This window comes from Brachycentrus maculatus, unplaced genomic scaffold (genome assembly GCF_059751285.1).
Source record: "Brachycentrus maculatus isolate JH-2025_06_01 unplaced genomic scaffold, ASM5975128v1 h1tg000050l, whole genome shotgun sequence".
Lineage (NCBI taxonomy): Eukaryota > Metazoa > Arthropoda > Insecta > Trichoptera > Brachycentridae > Brachycentrus > Brachycentrus maculatus.
This window is the reverse complement of record NW_028280804.1, coordinates 2,223,123-2,243,921: the sequence shown is the minus strand read 5'-3', so window position 1 is coordinate 2,243,921 and position 20,799 is coordinate 2,223,123. Positions and strand designations below refer to the sequence as shown.

The window sequence follows — 20,799 nt, the reverse complement described above, 5'->3', positions numbered from 1 at the left end:
TGGAATAAATAAATTATTAAAAGAATGCATTTATATTTTCCTGATCAATCTCGTCTCGTGGAAGAAAGAATTAAGCAATATATTTTGAAAGATGTAAAACTAACAATATAAAAAAATGTGTCATACTTTTTGTTTACTGTATGTAGTTAAGTACAATAATATATTTTATTGGCGGTTATTATAATTTTTATTATTCCACATTCTCGACGGAATCGAGAGGATTAGTTGCAGGCCGGGAACGTAGACGTATTTATTTCTCATTTTCCCGTACCAAAAAGCGGTCGGTATTTTCCAATTCATATATAAGTTGTCACTTCTCAGTGGTTGTCGGTCATTATCAATATTGTCACAGGTCCATCACTACTTGTGTAAATAAAACGCCCATTGGATTCTAATTAGTTTTACAGTGTCCTGAATAGACTTTGTGGTTCTGTTTTTAGTAATTTCGCGGGAATCACACCTTCAAAATGAATAAAATTGTTATATTTGGAGCTACCGGCATGACAGGTCTATGTGTTATGGAAGCCGCGATTCAAAAAGGTTATTTTCTTATTTATTTTTTATTAAATAAAAAATCAATGTAAATAAAACTAGACATAATAAAAGCAACTGTAGGCATGAATTAACTTTTCTATTTTTATTGCTTTAAAATATTTTAACATTGTAATGTGTATTTTTTGTTTGTTTACAATAAAAGTAGGTACTTTGATGTATACAATACTCATTCCGTTAGTGATGATAACAATTATTTACCTGTAAAGAAGGTAATGAAATTTTTAGGCTTCAAGATTTAATTTCATTTGATAAAAAACTTGTTTGTACCTATTTAACTTTAATTACTTAAAAAAATACATAGGGTAATGCATCCAATGGTTGCCGCGTTAACCTGATTGGAATTATAAAAGTCAGGGCGATCGTACCTGCGTTTTATACCATATTTGTGGATATGGGAGTGGATTATGTTCGATGGGATGCAGATGATATAAACGAAGCAATTCAGGGTGCATTACTGTTATGTGGGAGAGGAAGAAAAGCAGCACTGGCTAGGGCACTCGAGGTTGCATACCCGTACTCATTTGTGTAAGATGTACCCTGTGAATATATACAAGTCCCTTGAGGATAAATATCTGCTTTTAAATCAACTGACGGCTTACATATTATTTTCTTTTTAATCATTTTTTTTGTTAGGTAATATATCCAAAATTAAACACGGTTATTGGATTGAATTCTACTTTTATTTACATTTATATGATAATATGTAAATAAAAATTCAATATGGCATTCTACCAACTGTCTGTAGATACAATAAATATATATTTTTTTATTGCAGGTTTGACAATTCGAGCATTTGTAAGAGATGTATCCAAACTCCCGGAAAGTTTCAAAGATAAAGTTGAAATCGTCACAGGGAACGTCTTGAATCAAACAGATGTGAATTCAGCCGTTCAGGGTATGAACGGAGTAATCGTAGCTTTGGGCACCAGGAACGATTTGAAACCCACTACAGACATGTCAGAGGGCATGAAAAATATAATTTCTGCCATGAAAACTAACCATGTGGATGTAGTATCCGTGTGTCTCTCGGCATTCTTATTATTCGAGAAGGATAAAGTCCCTCCAATATTTAATGACGTAACAGCTGATCATCAGAGAATGTGGGATGCCCTAAAAGAGTGTGGACTCAAGTATATAGCAGTATTTCCTCCTCATATTGCAGGTATGATAAATTTGTATTACAGTGAGACCCCGGTTAATGCTTTAGTGCTTAAATTCCCCAAAATTGCATGCGTTATTGACATTCCTCAAAATCAAACTCTGTTTTATTACTTTTATTAATAGATCTTCGCCTTCGTAGTGTAATGGTCAGCACGCTCGGCTACCGTTCCGGAGGCCCCAGGTTCGATTCCTAGGGGGATTAAAATTAAAAAAAATTAAAAATTTTCACTCTAATATTTATTATATTATCCTGGACTGGTACCCAGAGGGCTGATCGCCTTTCCTTCATGTATTAACAATCACGATAACACTGTGTTTATATAATGCAATGCCCTATGCAACATTGGGGTGCAGATAAGGGTTTGAAGAAGAATACATGTGAAGGGAAAGGACACTCATAGAACTCTTCAAATTCACATTTACGAGGGAAGGGAGAATTCATATTCCTTTGTTTTCAAATTTTCTTATATTGTTTTCAATAATATTATAATTTTTTATGTTATTTTCAAACTTTCAGAACCTCGTGATTCATGAATTTTGGTTTTCCTTTTATATTATTGTTCATAACTTATGTGAAATATAAAATTACCATAATTCAACCATGTTCTCGTATATATCGGGAAATTTTCTGGGTTATTTTGATATGACTATCAATAATAGGAACACATCCCAATGTATTGGAATGGCCCTATTGGCTTATGGACTGCCATCTTACTAAGTATGTAGCTGAAACAGGTGTTCAAAATAGGCCAATAGACAAGCCAACCCAGTGCGCTATTGCATATAGGAATCTTTTGGCGCCAAAAGTTAGAAAACATTTTAGTTGAATGGACTGGCTAAAGAAATATACTTATGGACATTTTATTCTCTCGGAATATCTATTTACATGAAATCAATATTAGATTACCTTAGTGGAATATCTTTTAAAATTTGCCTCATAAAATATCACAGTGCATACAGAGAGGTGGATCAGCACTCCTAACTCTATGTTAAAATACTTTATTTATTCTGATAAATTTATTCAGCTGTTGGTTTTTCACAACTGGTGACCAAGTGTTTAGTATGAAATATACCAATTTCACCTATTTCAGTATGTCATCAACATCATATAACTCACGAAGACAAGATAAGCAAACTTGTACAGTCAGATAATAATGCGGAACATTTTGATAAATAGAATTGTCTCAAAACAATTCCGGAATTGTTAATATGTATAGCTAATTAATTGAGATAAAGATCATTTGTTTTAAAATATATTTTTATCTTGAAGTGTAGGTGCCAAATAAGATTTCAAGTTTTTATTTTATTTACATGGTAGTGTGAGTTGTAATAATTATTAATATTTAAACTATATTATATTTTCATATTATTTTTTGACATCTCATCAAAGATGAAGAAGAATATGGAAGTCTGGGCATTTACGGGGCTTACGACCGTCATAGGCTGGTTTAAGTGATCACTTTACACACGTGTAACATTCACCAATTCCACCCATTATTGACAACCACACTACTCAAATTCTTGGAAGTTCTATATATATGAACCAATTTAGAAACTTTGTTCTTGAATCACTAGAACTTCACTAGAGACATCTATTGGTGAGATGTAAAGAAGATTTTTTATGAAGCAGAAACTCTTATATTAGTATGTGAGATCCGAATCCTGGATTATAATCACACACATGAGAAACGCCAGAAATTACCATTTTCATTTTTATTATTAAGCTTATTATTTGACCAGATAATTTATTTACAACATTTTGAGTGTGTCCAAATACAACTCCTATAATTGGAGATAATCCAGATTTTGTGAACAAGTATTTGGACACACTCAAAATGTTGTATATTATATTTTACAGATACTCCAAGCTCAGAATACACCGTAGAATACAATAAGAGTCCAGGACGCTCTATTTCAAAGTGGGATCTTGGAAAATTTTTGGTTGAATGCTTGTCACAACCTGAGCACTATGGAAAAGTTGTGGGTCTCGCCACTGTAAAGCACTAACATTCATTTGCTAAATTTTTAGTTTGTCAACAAACAAAAATAATGTATATTTACAAGTTTTTAAATGTGTTTAATGCTAAATAAATATTTGTCCATTTAAAAACTGTGATTAATAATTTACTTTTATTTGATGGTGTGTGTTACATATCAGTAAATAAGCATTTTGAGGCATACGGATATTTTAAGTAAATATTTTCACATTTTTACAAACATATTTAAACAAATAAGTAAAAAAAAAAACTATCGCGCTGTTATCCACAAGGGTAGATAGGAATAGAATGCTACACCAATCTGTCTTTGCAATCTTCACCTCTTCCACATTTATCTATCTCCTCATGCATACCCACCAATTATTCCGACTCCTGACCTAACCACTTTCAAGTATTTGAAATACTTAATTAAGACAAATTTTCTTCAGTCTTCCTCTAATTTTATTACCAAGTACATTCGCCTTTTAAATTTAAATCAATTTATAAGGCGATCTAATACCTACATTTTAATCTGAATAAATGCATAATGTGTATATTTTTACAAATATAACGATCAAATAAATTGAAAAATATATAAAAGAATTCAGGGTTTAAGAAGAATCATTACAAAAGTTAAGTAAGCAACCATATTGACATTTTGGTTACGTAATTGTTGAGAAAAGGTGTGTTATGTAAACATTTGTACAAATTTAATATTTTACTTGCTTATCACAGCATATAGTCAGAACAGAGTATTATCTAATAATATAAAAGTGTGACTTTGCATTATTACTAAAAAAAAATAATTAAAATAACTTAAATTTAAATAGGGATAAATATTACCATTAGTGACAGCATAATTTTTTAATAAAATAATTATTTTGTTGAAAACATTATTGTGGACCGGTAAAACCAGTATTGATTGTCACCATATATAAAGTGTCGAATTGATTAGATCTGACTATCAATTCTTATCAAGAAGTATAAATAGGAACCCAGATTCTACGTTGATTCATTGATTTATTAAGAATCCATTGAAATGAATAAAATTGTCATATTTGGAGGGACTGGAATGACGGGGCTCTGCGTTTTGGAAGCAGCCATTGAAAAAGGTATAAACATACATGTTTTATTGATTTAGTTTTATTCTTACATAATATTTCAATTCAATATTTTTTGAGCAAATTAAACTGCTTTGTCAATGAAATCATATAATGTCAATACGAAAAAACTTTTCTCGATTCCTGTATTAATTAATTATAGTTAAATTATTTGCAGAATCTAAGAAAGATATGAAACTGATTTATTTATCATGTTATTTTAGTTGAAATGAAATGTACAAAACTGTTTACATAAGCAAGCAGACCTGCATCTATGGTGTAGTGGTCATCGTGTTTGACTTCCGTGCTATATACCTGAGTTCGAATCCCAGGAGAGCCAAAATAAGTACATATAGATAATTTTCACTGTAATATTTATTTTATATTACCCTAGACTGTTACCTGAGGTACAGGACTGATCACCTTTTCTTTCACATCCTTAGCGATCAAGAAAGCACTGTGTTAATGGTATGTAGTGCCCTATGCACCATTAGTGCAGATGCTATAAAAATACAGATTTGTATTTTTTAATGTTAAGTTTTTTTATAACAGAGGGTTTCAATGTTATTTGAAAAAAAAATCTCATTTTTTATTTTTTACTTATAGGGTTGACAGTTCGTTTATTTGTGAGAGACATCACCAAAGTCTCAGAAAGTTACAAAGATAAGGTATCAGTTGTTATTGGTGATGTTTTAAAACCGTCTGATGTAAATTCTGCAGTCCAAGGTATGGATGGTGTAGTAGTAGCTCTGGGGACAAGAAATGATTTAAAAGCAACAACTGACATGTCTGAAGGCATGAAAAACATAATAAATGCCATGAAGATCAATAATGTGGAAGTAGTATCTGTATGTCTCTCTGCCTTTCTTTTATTTGAAAAATATCCTCCAGCCTATGTTGAACTGACTGCTGACCACAAAAGAATGTGGGACGCTCTTAAAGAGAGTGGTCTAAAATACATTTCTGTATTTCCTCCACATATCTCAGGTATGTATGTTTATGTTTTGAATATTGAAAGCATTAACTTTGTGGATCATATTGATATATTATTTTGAGAAATAAAAAGACTTTGTTTTTTGATCCACTTACATTTTTATTAACCAACTAGTTTCGGCAACAACCTGTTGCCCTCTTCAGGGTTTAATTTATGACTTGTCAATTGAATTATAAACTGTCATAAATTAAACCCTGAAGAGGGCAACAGGTTGTTGCCGAAACTAGTTGGTTAATAAAAATGTGACTGGATCAAAAAGCTAAGTCTTTTTATTTCTCAAAATAATATATGTTTGTTTACTTAATCATATACATAATGTACAAAGTAAAATATGATATTTCTTACAATATACCTTCATCCAGTGATTGCCAAGCATGAGATATTTTTATGCGTCTTTATACCTTGGAATACTAACATATGTCATTGAAGCGACCTACAGTCATGTTTTTTTTTAAATGATACAAAATTAAACAGGTATGACACTATTATATTTTTGACATAGTTGCAAATATGTAAATATTTAACAATCAATTTCACACTGAGTCAATTCGACATAGTGTCCCATGTACCATTGGATTTGGAAGGGATCGGATGAAGAAGAGAACAACAATTATCTTTTACCTGGTTTTTCTCTGTGCTGTGAATGCCAATAATAATGATAAGACACGTGCCATGGAGTAGTTGAATAGATGCTTGACTGCTAAACTGACGGGTTTGATTCCCGCCAGTATCAAAATAAATTCAGGACAGATTTATTTTCAATTGGTCTGGGTGTGATGTATTTACCATCCCTATCCTTACTATCCTACCTGCAGACAAGCCTCTAAAAGTAGAGGCTTATCGGGTTATTCCTTTAAAAACTCCAAAGCATTATAAGCACAAAAATATGGTTGTAATTAATCAATGCGATGGTCACTATATGATCAATTTTTCAATTGGACGATTGTCAGTGATGATCTTCTGTACTATACAGTAAAGTAAAGTTCTTTCTAAATTATGAAATAGTTTAGAGCATATACAAACTTTTTGAATGTGACAAAAATATACTCACAGATTTAGATTATCTGCTTGGGAAAATGTCTCATTTGTAACCTTTTGTATATACCAACTTGTAGTGTGTGTATGTAACCCAACAATATTATATTCTAAAATAATTTTAGAGATATGGGTTATATACATTAATGATAAGCATTCGCTATGATATTTAGATAAGATAAAAATATCTAGGAAAAAAAACATGTTTTATAACGTAAGAATATATTTGAAAATATAAAAGAAAATGTAAAGCAATCTAAATCATTAAAGTGTAAGTATTAAGATTATAATTTAAAAAAGAAGCGATAACCTATGACCCTATTCCTTAATATTATGTGATATAATATATTTCACTTAAATAAAAATAGTTCATATTTTTTGAAGAATTACATAGTACTTTATATGTAATAAGCAGAAAAAAATATAATTTTAAAAAGTCATTAGTTTTAGTCATTTAATAAAACTAAAAATATTTTTTTAATCGTGTAATGTTTGCTTTACGGACAAACATAAATAAAATAATTTTATAAACTTTTCTTTCATGAACTATGGAATTTAAAAGATTTATATCCACTATTTTTATTTAAACTGTTGTCATATAAGTAATTATAATAGTAGTTTACGTATCATCTTGTCATCGTTAATTTACAATCAAGAACACATGGCATCATTCTAATACAGCGCCTTATCCAATATATGGGGCACAATGATTTTTTACTTTATTTTTATCATCGGAATTGCATTGATACTGGAGATATAAAAAATTTAACTAAATAAAAAAAAAAAGCCTTTAACTTCTATATAGTTTTAAACATAGTAATGTTTAACACTCTCCTTATTCACCGTTCACTTTGTTTATATTACCATACCACAATATTAACAATGCTTTTAATATACAAAATAAATATTGTAATATTTATCCAAGAAAATGCTTTTTTTAGGTTCTCCGAGTTCAAAGTATACAGTAGAACAAGATAAAGTGCCGGGACGATCCATTTCAAAATATGATCTTGGAAAATTTTTGGTGGAGTGTCTAACACAACCTGAACATTACGGAAAGGTTCTGGGACTGGCTAATGTTTAGCAAAATATTTATTATATAGATATTTCGTAAAATAAAATAATCATGAATAAAGATATTTATGGCCACTGTTCATACACATATGTACATTTGGATTAACCTTTGTAGTATTTTGTCCTCTGTATTTATTTACACTTATATTTGGTTTTACTTTTGCATTGAATTACCGAATTCCAATTTTTTTTATGGAAACTATTAGCTGTTATTAGAATTTCAGTAGCGATAATGGGTAATTACTAATTATAGTCAATAAAAATTTCACATAACTCATAATAAACAGATATAAATTGTAATATAATTAAAATACCTTGTGACCTAAATGGATTTTTTTCTTTAAAATATAACATTATAAAAACATATAAAGACAAGTTAATCGAAGCAAATGCAGATTATGAACGGAATATGATCTTAGTAAAAACAAAAATTTTTAAAATATTTAATATATATTCATAGCAAAATTGATTTCACCATATATGTTTTAGTTGGTTTTGGATTTTTTATTTCAATTGAAGGTGGTAGGGGTGGTGGCGGAGCTGGTGATAATATTGCTTTACTTTGATTTTGTATTCCAATATTTCGAAAAGGTAGCATATTATTATTAACCGGTGTAAAACTTCCATATATAGAAATTGGTTCACAAATATTATACCCTATTTTTTCATAAAACTTTTCTTGACCTTTTGTCGATAAATGAATTGTTGAGAGGGACAAACAAGTTTTGCAGTATTCTTCACTAGCTCGCATTAAAAATGTACCCAAACCTTTCCCCCTTAAAGATTTACTGATAACAACTGATTCGATGAAACAGCTTGTTGGTATGCTCGGTATAGGTGTTAATTTGCAATGTCCGATAATTTTTTTATCCCCATCTAACATAATTAGGCAAGTAGGCATTTTGTCACACGATGTTTGCAATCCAAACATTCTTGCTGTCTCGCTTCGCGGCCATTCTTCATTGATAAGGTCACAACACTGTTTTATGTATTCAGGGTGATGGTGAAGAGGTACAATTGTTAACGATTCTTCATCAATATCTGTAAAGTTATGAAAACATTTATATTCGTAGGTTACTGCAAACATTATTTTCTCTGTGATAGACTATTATTGAACAATGATGAATATTTTATTTAGAACTTGTTGATGTGTACATTATTTCTTATTTTTAATGGTTTCAAAAATAAAAACAAGAGTTTCACTAGCCTAGACCCTTCTACACATTTTTTTTTAAATATTCGTAGACATTGTTGAAATTTTTCGCAAAACCATTTTGCTTCTAAAGACTTTCCATTTTTAGTATAATTTATGTTTAACATATACCAGGGGAAAAAATATAAATAGGTGTTTTTTTATTACTAAAGGTGGGTATTTATTATCAAAGAGATAAAATAACAATTCACCCCGTTAATGAAGTACTAAACCACATAAATGTCGTCAAGAACTTGTTTAACGTCAGTATGGCAACGTTTTACTAACCTGTCATGTTTGGTTTTTTGTATTTTATATATTATAAGTATGGTTTAATAAAATATTCAAATCTTCTAGCACTTCATAAGTATGTATCTAATATGACCACCATATCACGTCAAATATAATACATTCCACTAAAACAGAGAGCAACCTGTATAAAAACCAGACACCAAGCTACACTCTTAACCCATATTTAGGTTTAGCTGACGCTTTTGACATTGTTGCCATTATTTGAATTTATAAAAAAAGTGGAGAATAGCGGGATGGCAGTAAACATAATATTATTTTTGTATTTTTGTTACAGAAAAGTACAGTAGTACTATATAAAATTGGATTTATCAGTTTAAAAAACTAAATTTAAAATGATGCAAGGGCGAATAGGTGCCATGCCTTTGGCAGCTGAGAATCCCTTGGGAGTATCGTGGCATGACTCTGCTTGGATCCCAATTCTTAACCCAACAAACATCATGGATTACTTCTCTGAAAGATCGAACCCATTCTTCGATAGGACTTGTAATAACGAGATAGTCAAAATGCAGAGGCTTAATCCTGAACAACTAAAGTAAGTCTTAATACTTTTGTCATTGGTTTGGAAAATATTTTTTTTTCTTTTCTGTCGATTGAATTTGTTGTATAAAATCAATAATAAACAGGACAATCAATTAATGATTGCAAAATGGTATGGCACAATTACCTTTTAGCCGCCCAGTGGTCCTTTATGGCAGTGCTCCGCAACCGGTGTGCCGTGAGCCGGATGCAGGTCGCTCACTCCTTTCAAGAACGTCATAAATAAAAAAAACTCGATTTTTCAGATCATTTTTCAAGTTTAAAAATATAATACAATGTATTAAAAGTAAATATAAAGCACTTATTGAACTTTTTACTGTGCAACAGATCTTTTTAGATAAAAATTGAAGGTTTTTTCTCCATTTGAAAAATATTTAGTAAAATTTAAAAAAATAATTAAACAATACCTTTTCTTCAAAATGCAAAAACAACACTTTCTGCCCTGTAGCGGGTAAATATTAAGTTAAAAATATGCCTCTTTTGCTGGGATATAGTACATTTTCTGGGCATTCCGAAAATATGCACAACTGAAAATTGACGATTTTTAATTTATGACGTTCTTGAAAGGAGTGAGCGAGGTGTGCTGCCATCAAATTCAATGTATATGACATTATATAATTTCTCATTATGTATTTAATACACGATGACAAATTATTTTTCATAATGTTGTCTGTTTTTCAAAATGCGGGATATAATAATTCTCTCTCTCTCAACCCTTATCTGCACCCCAATGGTGCATAGGGCACTGCATTATATAAACGCAGTGTTATATTGATGGTTAACACATGAAGGAAAGGTGATTAGCCCCCTGCTTCGGGTACCATGCCAGGGTTAGTATTGAATAAATATTAGACTGAAAAAAACATTTATATTTATTTGACCCCCCCCCCCCTGGAAATCGAATCCGGGACCTCCAGAACGGTAGCTGAGCATTACATTATGGAGGCGGATAATAATTACTACAATTAAATAATTTTCTAATGGTCTATATATTTTAGTCATGATATGTAATATTAGTGTTACAAGGTTGACTCTTGGGAGATGTGTTGTGTTTTATTAGGCGGACTGTAATAAAATAAAGCGGTTTTTTAGGGTCCTAAACTCGAAAGTATCTAAAGGCAATTGTAAAAATCTTTTATTTTGATAATATTTTTATTTTACCTAAATACGATGACTAATTTTAGAGATATAATTATTTTTATAACAGCTACGCATAGGTAGCAAGTCGCACGAATATTTCACAAAAATGCTTGGGCAGGGCGCTACCTTTATTACACGCGGCGCATGATCGTTTAAAGGTGGAGACTGACCAGAGCATTTTGTCGCAACGATGCGAACATTCAGGCAGTCAGTACACCGAGCCAAGCGCTCCATCCATAGTTTCGAATGCTCGGTGATGCTCGCTGCGAGCGATGTTACGACATTATGTTACGACGAAATGCTCCGGTCAGTCTCCACCTTTAGGGTTAATTGCATTTTTAAAAACATTTATAATTATTTTGGTTGTAGCAATATGACGGGTTTGGAATATATCCTTCTTCATGTCCAGGAGCCAATTCTGTATGTGATCAGGAAACAGCATCGTCACTCCCCCACACAAGCAACCCCGTTGGCGGACTACTATATCATTGCAGGAATTGTATACCAGGCTCCTGATTTGGCCAGTGTATTGAATTCCCGATTGGTAATTTTTTATAATTATTTTACAAGTAATTTTAACAGTGTCATTTTTAGTCATCTGTCCATTGCACTGGTTGAAAACACACACTTCTGTATCCAGTTTTTAATCACCACTCCGGAACATTTATACTATTTTGTTTTAATTACTATTTTTGTCTGTATTATATTTTAAAATGCTAGGATCAACACATGCATACTCCTTTATGAGTAGTTATGTTTCAATGTCCGCCTCTATAGTGTAATAGTCAGCACGCTCGGCTACCGTTCTGGAGGTCCCGGGTTCGATTCCCAGGGAGGGATCAAATAAATATAAGTGATTTTTTCACTCTAATATTTTTAAAATACTACCCAGGACTGGTATCTGAAGCGGAGGGCTGATCACTTTTCCTTTATGTTTTAACAATCAAGATAACACTGTGCTTATATGATGCAGTGCCCTATGCACCATTGGGATGCGGATAAGGGTTTGAAAAAAAAGATGTATGTCTCAATGTATGAATACATTGGCACAGCTCCACAGATTAACAAATGTACCAAATTAACTTTTCTTCATCAATTAATCGAAGCATCGATACATTTGATTAATAGAATACTAAAATTATATAATTTTTGCATAATGCCATCTGCAAATATGATTGATTGATTGTCTTTCTTTTCAGTTATCCGCAGTTCATCATTTGCAATCATCCTTTGAAGAAGCTACTTCTTATTCCAGATATCACCCTAGCAAAGGTTACTCATGGGATTTTAAACCGAGCAAAACAGGTATTTTTAAGATTCTTTTTTCTTAATTTTTTTTTCAAGTCATTAAATATTATACCTGCTATATTCTGACTTCTATTTGTAATCTCAGATTGGTTATCTAAAGAATACTCCCCATATTGTCCATGTTCCCACTGATAAAAAATAAAAAACAGCTCTTACCCTCTCCTTATCCTTCAACGTTCTTTGGACACAACAATCAAATTAGACTAAAGTAAATGATAATGATGTTGAGTGTTTTGAAACATTTGCCACAATATATTTTTTTAGAATTATAGTATGTATTTACCAAGTAAATGTTGAATTATTAAATGTGAAAATATTACCACCAAGTGATTACCGAATCAATAAATGAAGCCTGAAGATTGTTGAACCCAAAATTAAATTGACAATCCTTAATTTACTCTTTCTCATCTTAGTTGTTGTTAATAAACATACGTTTTTTCTCCCTCAAAATTAAAACATAGCTATGGTTTTTTAATTATGGAAAAAAACAACCCACTTTTCAGCATCATATTTTTTTTCTACATTTTATTTGTATTCTCTTATGTAAAGAAAGAACATTGTCATCTGCCTTTGACTATTTTAGTAAAAATACAATAGGGATATATTTTTATAAAAAACATATGAATGTTATAAAAACAACCCTTTTATCAAATGTTAAATAATGGTGAGTTAAGGAAGTAGTTCATTACTAAGGTAATAAAGTATTTAAGTATGTTTTTATTTTGAAAAGCTATATTTTTCTATAGGGTTAGAACGCAGCATATTAGGAAATTCAACCTCTCAAACAAGCACACCAAAGGAGGCTATAACTGTTCCTAAAGAAGAGCCTTCAACATTATTCCAGAGGCAAAGAGTGGACATGTTACTAGCCGAGCTTGTGCGCCAATTCCCTCTACCTACCGCACAACAATCAGATACCAAACCAGTAGTGAGTTTAACTTTTTACATTCTCTGTACTTATAATCATTATTGTGTCAATCCTTCAAAAGAAACTAAGTAACTAACCATCACGCCGCTTCCCCGCAGGGGTAGGCAGAGAGAATAGAACGCCACACCACTCTGTCTTTGCAAACATTCTTCGCCTCTTCCACGTTCATGCATCTCCTCATACATACCCGCCGATTGTTACGACTCCTAACCTGACCACTTTCAAGTATTTGGCATACCTGATCATGCCATGTTTTTCTCGGTCTTCCTCTGCTCTTTTTTCCACTTACATTCGCCTCATAAATTTGTTTTACCGTTCTTTCCTCACTCATTCGTTCTACATGTCCAAACCATCTCAACACACCTTTCTTAATTTTATCGATAATGCTTATCTCAGCTTTGCATTCCTTCCTTATTTCACTACTCGCACATCTATCATACATCATTTTGTCGCACATTCTTCTGAGAGATCGCATTTCGACTGCATCCCGTTTACTTTCATCCTTCTTTTGCCAACTCCATGTTTCACTTCCATACATTAGAGTTGGAACCGGGACTCCGTTGTGCACTGCCACTTTGGCTTCCGCTGATAGGTTTTTATTTGCTATAGCTGATTTCAGTGCACCATTCACTTTGTTCCCAGCATTCACTCTCCTTTTTATGTCTTGAATTGGTCAACTTTTTGATAATTTATAGTTAAACCTTAGAATTATTGAGAGAAAAAAATAGTTTGCATTAATCTTTTATTTTTTTAATGCCATGTTGAGGTTGGTGGGAATTCATGGTGACTCGGATGACTGGAGAAGCTCTATGCGCAGTATTCACGAGGTCTCTGTGCATGGCATTAAATGCAATAGAATCGATGAGGAGACGGAGTGCTCAATTATTAAGACAAGGACTAAATCACGCAATCGGCTTAAAACCATCAATTCCTCTGTGTTCTGGACGACTTATTTAGCCCAGTTGAAACAGGCATCCGCTGCTTGCCGTCATCAGAACTGCAAAATCGTTCAGATTATAGCGCGTTTCGGATTACGGAGCGTTCGGTTCAGTGAGCTGGCACTGTACATATGTAATATGTAATAAAACCCTTATCCGCACCCCAATGATGCATAGGGCACTGCGTCATATAAACGCAGTGTTATCTTGATCGTTTACACATGAAGGAAAGGTGATCAGCCCTCCGCTTCAGGTACCAGTCCAGGGTAATAATATTGAATAAATATTACAGTGAAAAAATCACTTATATTTATTTTACCCCCCTTGGGAATCGAACCCGGGACCTCCAGAACGGTAGCCGAGCGTGCTGACCATTACACTACGGAGGCGGACATATAATGAAGCAAAAATTCATCTTTGTTCAATTCAGCTTTTTGACCTAGTTCTAGTTTCTAGAAGATTTTATACAAACCTGGCTAGAAAGTCTTCCATTATTAAATTATTCTTCTTATCCTTATCCAATGGTGCATAGAGCACTGCATCAAATTGATACAATGTTAAGTTAATCGTTGATCATGTGAAGGCAGGGTGATCAGTCTTGCGTTTCAGGTACCAGTCCAGTGTAATATTAAAAAAGCATTTTGAAAAAACTATTATTTTAATTGAAAAATTAATATTTATTATAACTTTTAAGTGATAACAAGGCTTTTATATATTTTTTTATTTTTCAGACAAATGGTGTTGCTGTTAAAACTGAAAATACTACAGAGAGAAATTCTGATACCAAACCACCAGAGAATGTTTCCAATGTTACAATAAAACAGGAGCCCGTGGATGGCAACACTGTTCCGGTAACAAACGGAGTGACAACTGTTGCCAACGGACCTTCGAGTGGAAACTCAGGCCAGTTGGACATTAAACAAGAGAGCATGAAACCACCACCAGAAAAGAAACCTCGAATGAATTAGATATAAATAACCATTATGTCGCTTACTGCAGGGGTAGGCAGAGAGATCAGAATGCCACACTACTGTCTTTGCAAACCTCTTCCACATTTATGGATATCCTCATACATACATGCCGGTTATTTCAAATCCTGACATGACCGTTTTCAAGTATTTAACATACATACTTGACCGTGCCAAGTTTTTCTCTGTCTTCCTCTACTCTTATTTCCAACTACGTTCGCCTCATAAATTTGTTTTACACTTTTTTCCTCACTTATTTGTTCCACATGTCCAAACCATCTCAATATACCTTTCTTAATTTTATCGATAATCCTTATCTTCTCAGCTTTGCATTCTTTCCTTATTTTACCATTCAAACATCATACATACATTGTTTTGCCGCACATTCGACTGGAGAGATCGCATTTTGACTGCAGTCTACTATCATCCTTCTTTTGCCAACTCCATCCTTCACTTCCATATGCTAGGGTTGCTACCAGGACTCCATTGTGCACTGCCAGCTTAGCTTTTGTTAGGAATTAGAAATTGTATATATTATTTTATTTAATTGTATATTAATAAATATTTAATAAGTCATCAAGCAAGGTGTACTTTTATTTATTTTTATTTAAATGACTTATTTCCTGTTACATATTCCACAACATAACAAACATCATTTGGAAACTTTACAAGAAATAAGGAAAAAATTGTAAAATATCCGTTATTGAACACTTTTGTCGGTTAAAGATATAACTGAAAAAGTAAAATTAGACTTTAAAAGTTACAATTAAAAGTTATGTAAAATTTATGTATCTATAACTTTTAATAAATTTTATTTGTAGAAAAAATATTTTTGTTCGCTGAATTTTATTCGTTACAGTGAACTCAATACATATTAGTTTTTATTTTTAATAAGTTCAAGCAAGTTCTAAAGAGGATTGGGAGTTTCTGACCTACACAGGCAGGCAAAATAAAAGCTTATTAATTTTTGTGTAAACCATCTAGCTTATAGTTTACTGGTTTTTGGATGTACCCAGTATACTAAAACCTCTAAGAAACCTGCAGTTGAAAAGTGCAATAGTGGTTAGAAACTCGCGTAACTTTTATAAAATGTATAATAACATAGTACATTTTATTTTATTTACATAAATTGTATACATTTATTAAATCATAATATTAAACAATTTTTTTTTTAAAAATTGCAGAGACCCACCAAGCTACCTTGTGTGTCTTGTCAGTGGAGTTCTTTTTTAATACATATTTCATTGTTTTAACCATTTTACACACAAAAAAACATTTTAACACACAAAAAAGAGAGAAAAATTAAGAATATTAACATATTATTATTATTTTTTTTTTTTGACATCTCATCAAAGATGAAGAATAATATGGAAGTCTGGGCATTTACGGGGCTGACGACCGTCATCGGCTGGTTAAAGTGATCACTTTACACACGTGTAACATTCACCAATTCTACCCATTATTGACAACCACACTACTCAAATTCTTGGAAGTTCTTTATATATGAACCAATTTAGAAACCTTGTTCTTGAATCACTAGAACTTCACTAGAGACATCTATTGGTGAGATGTAAAGAAGCTTTTTATTAAGCAGAAACTCTTATATTAGTATATTCAAGAACAAGGTTTCTAAATTGGTTCATATGTAAAGAACTTCCAAGAATTTGAGTAGTGTGGTTGTCAATAATGGGTAGAATTGGTGAATGTTACACGTGTGTAAAGTGATCACTTAAACCAGCCGATGACGGTCGTCAGCCCCGTAAATGCCCAGACTTCCATATTCTTCTTCATCTTTGATGAGATGTCAAAAAATAATATGAAAATAACTCCTGTAATTGGAGATAATCCAGATTTTGTGAACAAGTATTTGGACACACTCAAAATGTTGTAAGAACATTAACATTTCACAATTTTCATAAAATTAGCTCTTGGTCCCATTCCTTTATTTTGCCTTTGTTCCTTATTTTATTTTGACCTCTAACATCCGTCGGCAACAAATTAAAAATGCTCGGAACAATATATTGCAGTGTTGGACTCCCATATTTATTGTTAATCAAACATGGTATCGTGGTTGTGTACTAAAAGATTTCGATATTTTTGTCTAATTCACACAATTTAAACATTAATAATAAAATAGGGTTATCCATTAATTTAGAAGGAATAAATAGAAACAAAAAGGGAATCTTCGGATAGTATATTTCAAGGTTCACAATCAAATGATACGTAAATATATTTAATGTTCCACGTGTGACCTATACACCAGTCAATTTTATACACTGCAAAACATCGTTTAAAAACTCCAGCAAATTCCCAACATTTTAAAAAGCGGATTTGATCTGATCAAAAAAATCCAACCAGATCTAGCTTTATTGTCATGGTTGGTTACAATCCGAAACCAAGCAATCTGAAGCAGTCGCTGACAATTTTCCATTTATCTCCTTGTGCCGTTATCATGAAGGTTTGCTGGAAAGCTTTTTCTGCTTTGTCTTGATAGTCCTGGTACCTCACAGTACCGCTCACTTGTATCAATAAGGTTTGTTGAACAGCAATAGTGGGTTCCACAATAGGTTGAGCGTCCAGAGTATTCAGTACATGTTCGGAAGCCGGCAAATCCAATATAAACTTCTGAATTCTTTCATTCCCGGTAGCGCCGTTTCCGTTCCATACCAAAATACCAGTATTCATATATAACTTGCCTATTACATGTCTGCTTTTATCCATATGTCTATAATACAATTTGGTGAATTCTTCGGCGGTGATGCAGGCTTGATCAATCTTAGACGTCAAATCTAAATCCATGGTTACAGTCTTTCAGTGACAGTCAGTGTAAATTTATAGTGTTTTGTATATACGTATATCACTGAAATTAGTTTAGTTACAGGATGAGTTCATTAAAAAAAATGTACTACTTTTTTTACCATACAGTTATGGAACAGGATTTACTTTAATCTATTTTACTAGTTTATGTAAAGCTCAATTTTAACGAGAAGCCCGGATAACCCACAAAATTTCAAGCCACAGACTAACTATTTATATAAAGACCGCCAACTACCTCGATTTTTTATGGCTGGAAGTGATATTCGCCAGCGGCCGGAAGTGACGTAAACGGCTACTAGTACTAAGCTCCCGGCTGGGCGTGACTTCGCCGCGGCTGAATGTCGAATCCACCCGCCGAAATATTTGTCATTAATTTTTCAGGTTAAATGGTATTGATATTGAAATTTGTTGTATTACATATTTTCAAAATTATAATATTAATATTACAAAGAAGATATTTCACTATCTAAATTTATTTATTTCAGTGTAAACAAAAATAGAAAGGTCACGGCTAAAACGCGACATTTATAAAAAGAGTTTAGGCGTTTAGTTGAGTTCAAAAGTTCAGTTTAATAATGGTTACTCAACTCAGCCGTACAACGGTAAATGGTAATGGTAATTTTTTTGACTTACTATAATATACAATATATAAAATTCCAGAAAACACAATATTTTAAAAGGACAGAAGGAGTGTCCACCACTTCCTGAAGTTATGTTTCTTATCGGGGGTGCCAGCGCCCCTTTCTGGACGTTTTGGAAGTCTGGCTAGGCGTTTTTAAAATTTTCGCATTTGGGGGGTGCTGCAGAAGGGAGCGGGAGGTTCAAGGGAACGTTGTGTCAATAAAGAAAAACTACACTTTCATACGCAAAATTTAACTTTAACTTTGGCATAATACTCAATATTATCAAGTTCTTCATATAAAACAAGGGCCCATTAAAAAAGACATATAGTATCATAGCCACATTAATGCCCTTATCGAAGATATGATAATACATTATTAGATTAAAACCAATATTTTTAGCTTTTCCACTTTTTTATTTGACCAGCGACCGGGTTTCGTCGTTACCGACATCATCAGATCCAGTCTGATGATGTCGGTAACGACGAAACCCGGTCGCTGGTCAAATAAAAAAGTGGAAAAGCTAAAAATATTGGTTTTAATCTAATAATAAATTAAAAATGCAATTCCATCACGAAGTGTCAGTGGATAATATAAATCTATATGATAATACGGTTCAAAGACTAACAGGAACTTTTGATATCAGCTTGGTTAATCAATCCATTTTTATCAGACGTAGAAAGTGTTAGTCCAAATTTAAAAGAGTAATTTATTGATCTGCAAAATGACTGTGAAGCAAAAATAATATTTTATGTATTAATTTTAAATCAAACACAGATTTTTTGAGTCTACTAAGTTGTATTTTATTAATAAAAAACACATAAAAATTATACTGTGACAATTGTTTCGCCTTGTTAGGGCATTATCAAACGAATGATAATTCATGGATAACGAATGGTCATTCGTTTGATAATGCCCTAACAAGGCGAAACAATTGTCACAGTATAATTTTTTATGTGTTTTTTATTAATAAAATACAACTTAGTAGACTCAAAAAATCTGTGTTTGATTTAAAATTAATACATAAATTAAAATGGAGTTCTACAAATTAAACGCCAAGTCAATAAATAAACCAAAATAATATGTAATCAATGTGTTTATATTGATTTTTGGGTACGTTTTCGTCATCAATACCTAATTCTGTGGGAAGAATTGAAATTACCTATAATAGCCTTTCTATCTTCATATTTAGAAGAGAAAGGTTTTAGTGCAGTAATGCATATATTAAAAAAAAACGCGAAATTGATTACAAATAACCCGAAGAGGAGATAAACTTTAACCAAATAAAACGAAATTGGCGCAATCTCATGACGCTCAAGGATCTCTTTAATTTTTTTAAGTAAGAAAAAAAAAAATTTAAGTTACATGTTTTATTTAAAATTAAAAAAGGTGTTTTATTGTGTATTTCGCAATAATTTTTATTTGTAGAAGGAAATCCATCGCATAAATACTTACAGGTAAGTAGGTAGTGGGTACGTAAATACATACATAGAGAAAAGTGTAGTGTAGTGTTAAAAATTTATAAAAGCATATGCAGACACGGATCAATAATTTTATCTTTAAAAAATCCTAATGAATTCCGGCAGACCGAAAAAGATTAATAAAGATGTTTAAGGCATTGAAAATAAAAATAGACGTATAAAACATATAAAAATAGAAAATAAAAATTAATCAAAGCAGATGTATGTAGAGGAATAGAGCAAATCTCAAAGCGAAATCGATTTCCTAACAATATCATGGCAACAGTAAAAATATAAAAAAATATTGCAAGCAACATAATAAAACCGTAATCGATGCTCCCGGCTGAAGGTACTTAGCTCCCGGCTGGGCGCGGCCGGATCCACCCGGCGAAATTTTTACCATTAATTTTTCAGGCCAAATGATATTTATATTAAAATTTGTTTTATTACATATTAACATAATTATAATATCAATATTAAAAAAAGGAATTTTATAACCAACATTTATTTATTTCATTGTAAACAAAAATATAGAGGTCACGGCTAAAACGCGACATTTATGAAAAGAGTTCAGGCAATTAGTAGTTTCTAAACTCAGCCGCTGAATGATAAATTACATTCGAACCCTTTTTACTTATTCGTCACTCGCCGAATTGCTAAAATATTTTTCTTTTTTTTTATTCT

At 32.1% G+C, this 20,799-nt stretch overlaps 5 protein-coding genes across 7 annotated transcripts; 3 read left to right on the top strand and 2 right to left on the bottom strand.

Annotated features, from left to right (window-relative positions):
* Positions 1–197: 197 nt before the first annotated feature.
* On the top strand, positions 198–3,826 carry LOC148312106 (flavin reductase (NADPH)-like). 2 transcript variants are annotated; one of them, XM_088277902.1, is made up of 4 exons: positions 198–280; positions 441–540; positions 1,331–1,717; positions 3,575–3,826. In XM_088277902.1, exons 2-4 carry the CDS (start codon positions 468–470, stop codon positions 3,721–3,723), a joined length of 609 nt encoding a protein of 202 aa, XP_088134028.1. In that variant the 5' UTR covers positions 198–280; positions 441–467; the 3' UTR covers positions 3,724–3,826. The 2 variants fall into 2 exon arrangements, with proteins under 2 accessions (XP_088134028.1, XP_088134027.1); XM_088277901.1 differs by having other exon boundaries at positions 198–540.
* A 139-nt stretch (positions 3,827–3,965) lies between these two features.
* LOC148312105 (flavin reductase (NADPH)-like) lies at positions 3,966–7,916 on the top strand. The gene is made up of 3 exons (XM_088277904.1): positions 3,966–4,804; positions 5,399–5,779; positions 7,763–7,916. The coding sequence occupies exons 1-3, from the start codon at positions 4,732–4,734 to the stop codon at positions 7,903–7,905; spliced, it is 597 nt and encodes a 198-aa protein (XP_088134030.1). The 5' UTR covers positions 3,966–4,731; the 3' UTR covers positions 7,906–7,916.
* Positions 7,917–8,334: 418 nt separating this feature from the next.
* Naa80 (N-alpha-acetyltransferase 80) lies at positions 8,335–9,514 on the bottom strand. The gene is made up of 2 exons (XM_088277903.1): positions 9,376–9,514; positions 8,335–8,936 (listed from the first exon to the last, which is right to left on the bottom strand). The coding sequence occupies exons 1-2, from the start codon at positions 9,380–9,382 to the stop codon at positions 8,350–8,352; spliced, it is 594 nt and encodes a 197-aa protein (XP_088134029.1). The 5' UTR covers positions 9,383–9,514; the 3' UTR covers positions 8,335–8,349.
* On the top strand, positions 9,361–16,553 carry MED6 (mediator complex subunit 6). 2 transcript variants are annotated; one of them, XM_088277899.1, is made up of 6 exons: positions 9,361–9,454; positions 9,674–9,931; positions 11,446–11,620; positions 12,276–12,381; positions 13,131–13,312; positions 14,982–16,553. In XM_088277899.1, the coding sequence occupies exons 2-6, from the start codon at positions 9,732–9,734 to the stop codon at positions 15,216–15,218; spliced, it is 900 nt and encodes a 299-aa protein (XP_088134025.1). In that variant the 5' UTR covers positions 9,361–9,454; positions 9,674–9,731; the 3' UTR covers positions 15,219–16,553. The 2 variants fall into 2 exon arrangements, with proteins under 2 accessions (XP_088134025.1, XP_088134026.1); XM_088277900.1 differs by having other exon boundaries at positions 9,425–9,566.
* An 844-nt stretch (positions 16,554–17,397) lies between these two features.
* Positions 17,398–18,229, bottom strand: Nxt1 (NTF2-related export protein 1). Its single transcript, XM_088277905.1, has one exon. It carries the CDS (start codon positions 18,015–18,017, stop codon positions 17,601–17,603), a length of 417 nt encoding a protein of 138 aa, XP_088134031.1. The 5' UTR covers positions 18,018–18,229; the 3' UTR covers positions 17,398–17,600.
* Between the last annotated feature and the right edge of the window lie 2,570 nt (positions 18,230–20,799).

Bases quoted from the DNA above. Each gene is read 5' to 3' on its own strand.
- Nxt1 (XM_088277905.1), bottom strand. From the start codon at position 18,017: ATGGATTTAGATTTGACGTCTAAGATTGATCAAGCCTGCATCACCGCC.
- MED6 (XM_088277899.1), top strand. From the start codon at position 9,732: ATGATGCAAGGGCGAATAGGTGCCATGCCTTTGGCAGCTGAGAATCCC. The intron at 12,382-13,130 runs GTATTTTTAAGA...ATTTTTCTATAG, and splicing joins TTTTAAACCGAGCAAAACAG to GGTTAGAACGCAGCATATTA. The intron at 13,313-14,981 runs GTGAGTTTAACT...TTTATTTTTCAG, and splicing joins AATCAGATACCAAACCAGTA to ACAAATGGTGTTGCTGTTAA.
- LOC148312105 (XM_088277904.1), top strand. From the start codon at position 4,732: ATGAATAAAATTGTCATATTTGGAGGGACTGGAATGACGGGGCTCTGC. The intron at 4,805-5,398 runs GTATAAACATAC...TTTTACTTATAG, and splicing joins GGAAGCAGCCATTGAAAAAG to GGTTGACAGTTCGTTTATTT. The intron at 5,780-7,762 runs GTATGTATGTTT...TGCTTTTTTTAG, and splicing joins ATTTCCTCCACATATCTCAG to GTTCTCCGAGTTCAAAGTAT.
- LOC148312106 (XM_088277902.1), top strand. From the start codon at position 468: ATGAATAAAATTGTTATATTTGGAGCTACCGGCATGACAGGTCTATGT. The intron at 541-1,330 runs GTTATTTTCTTA...TTTTTATTGCAG, and splicing joins GGAAGCCGCGATTCAAAAAG to GTTTGACAATTCGAGCATTT. The intron at 1,718-3,574 runs GTATGATAAATT...TATATTTTACAG, and splicing joins ATTTCCTCCTCATATTGCAG to ATACTCCAAGCTCAGAATAC.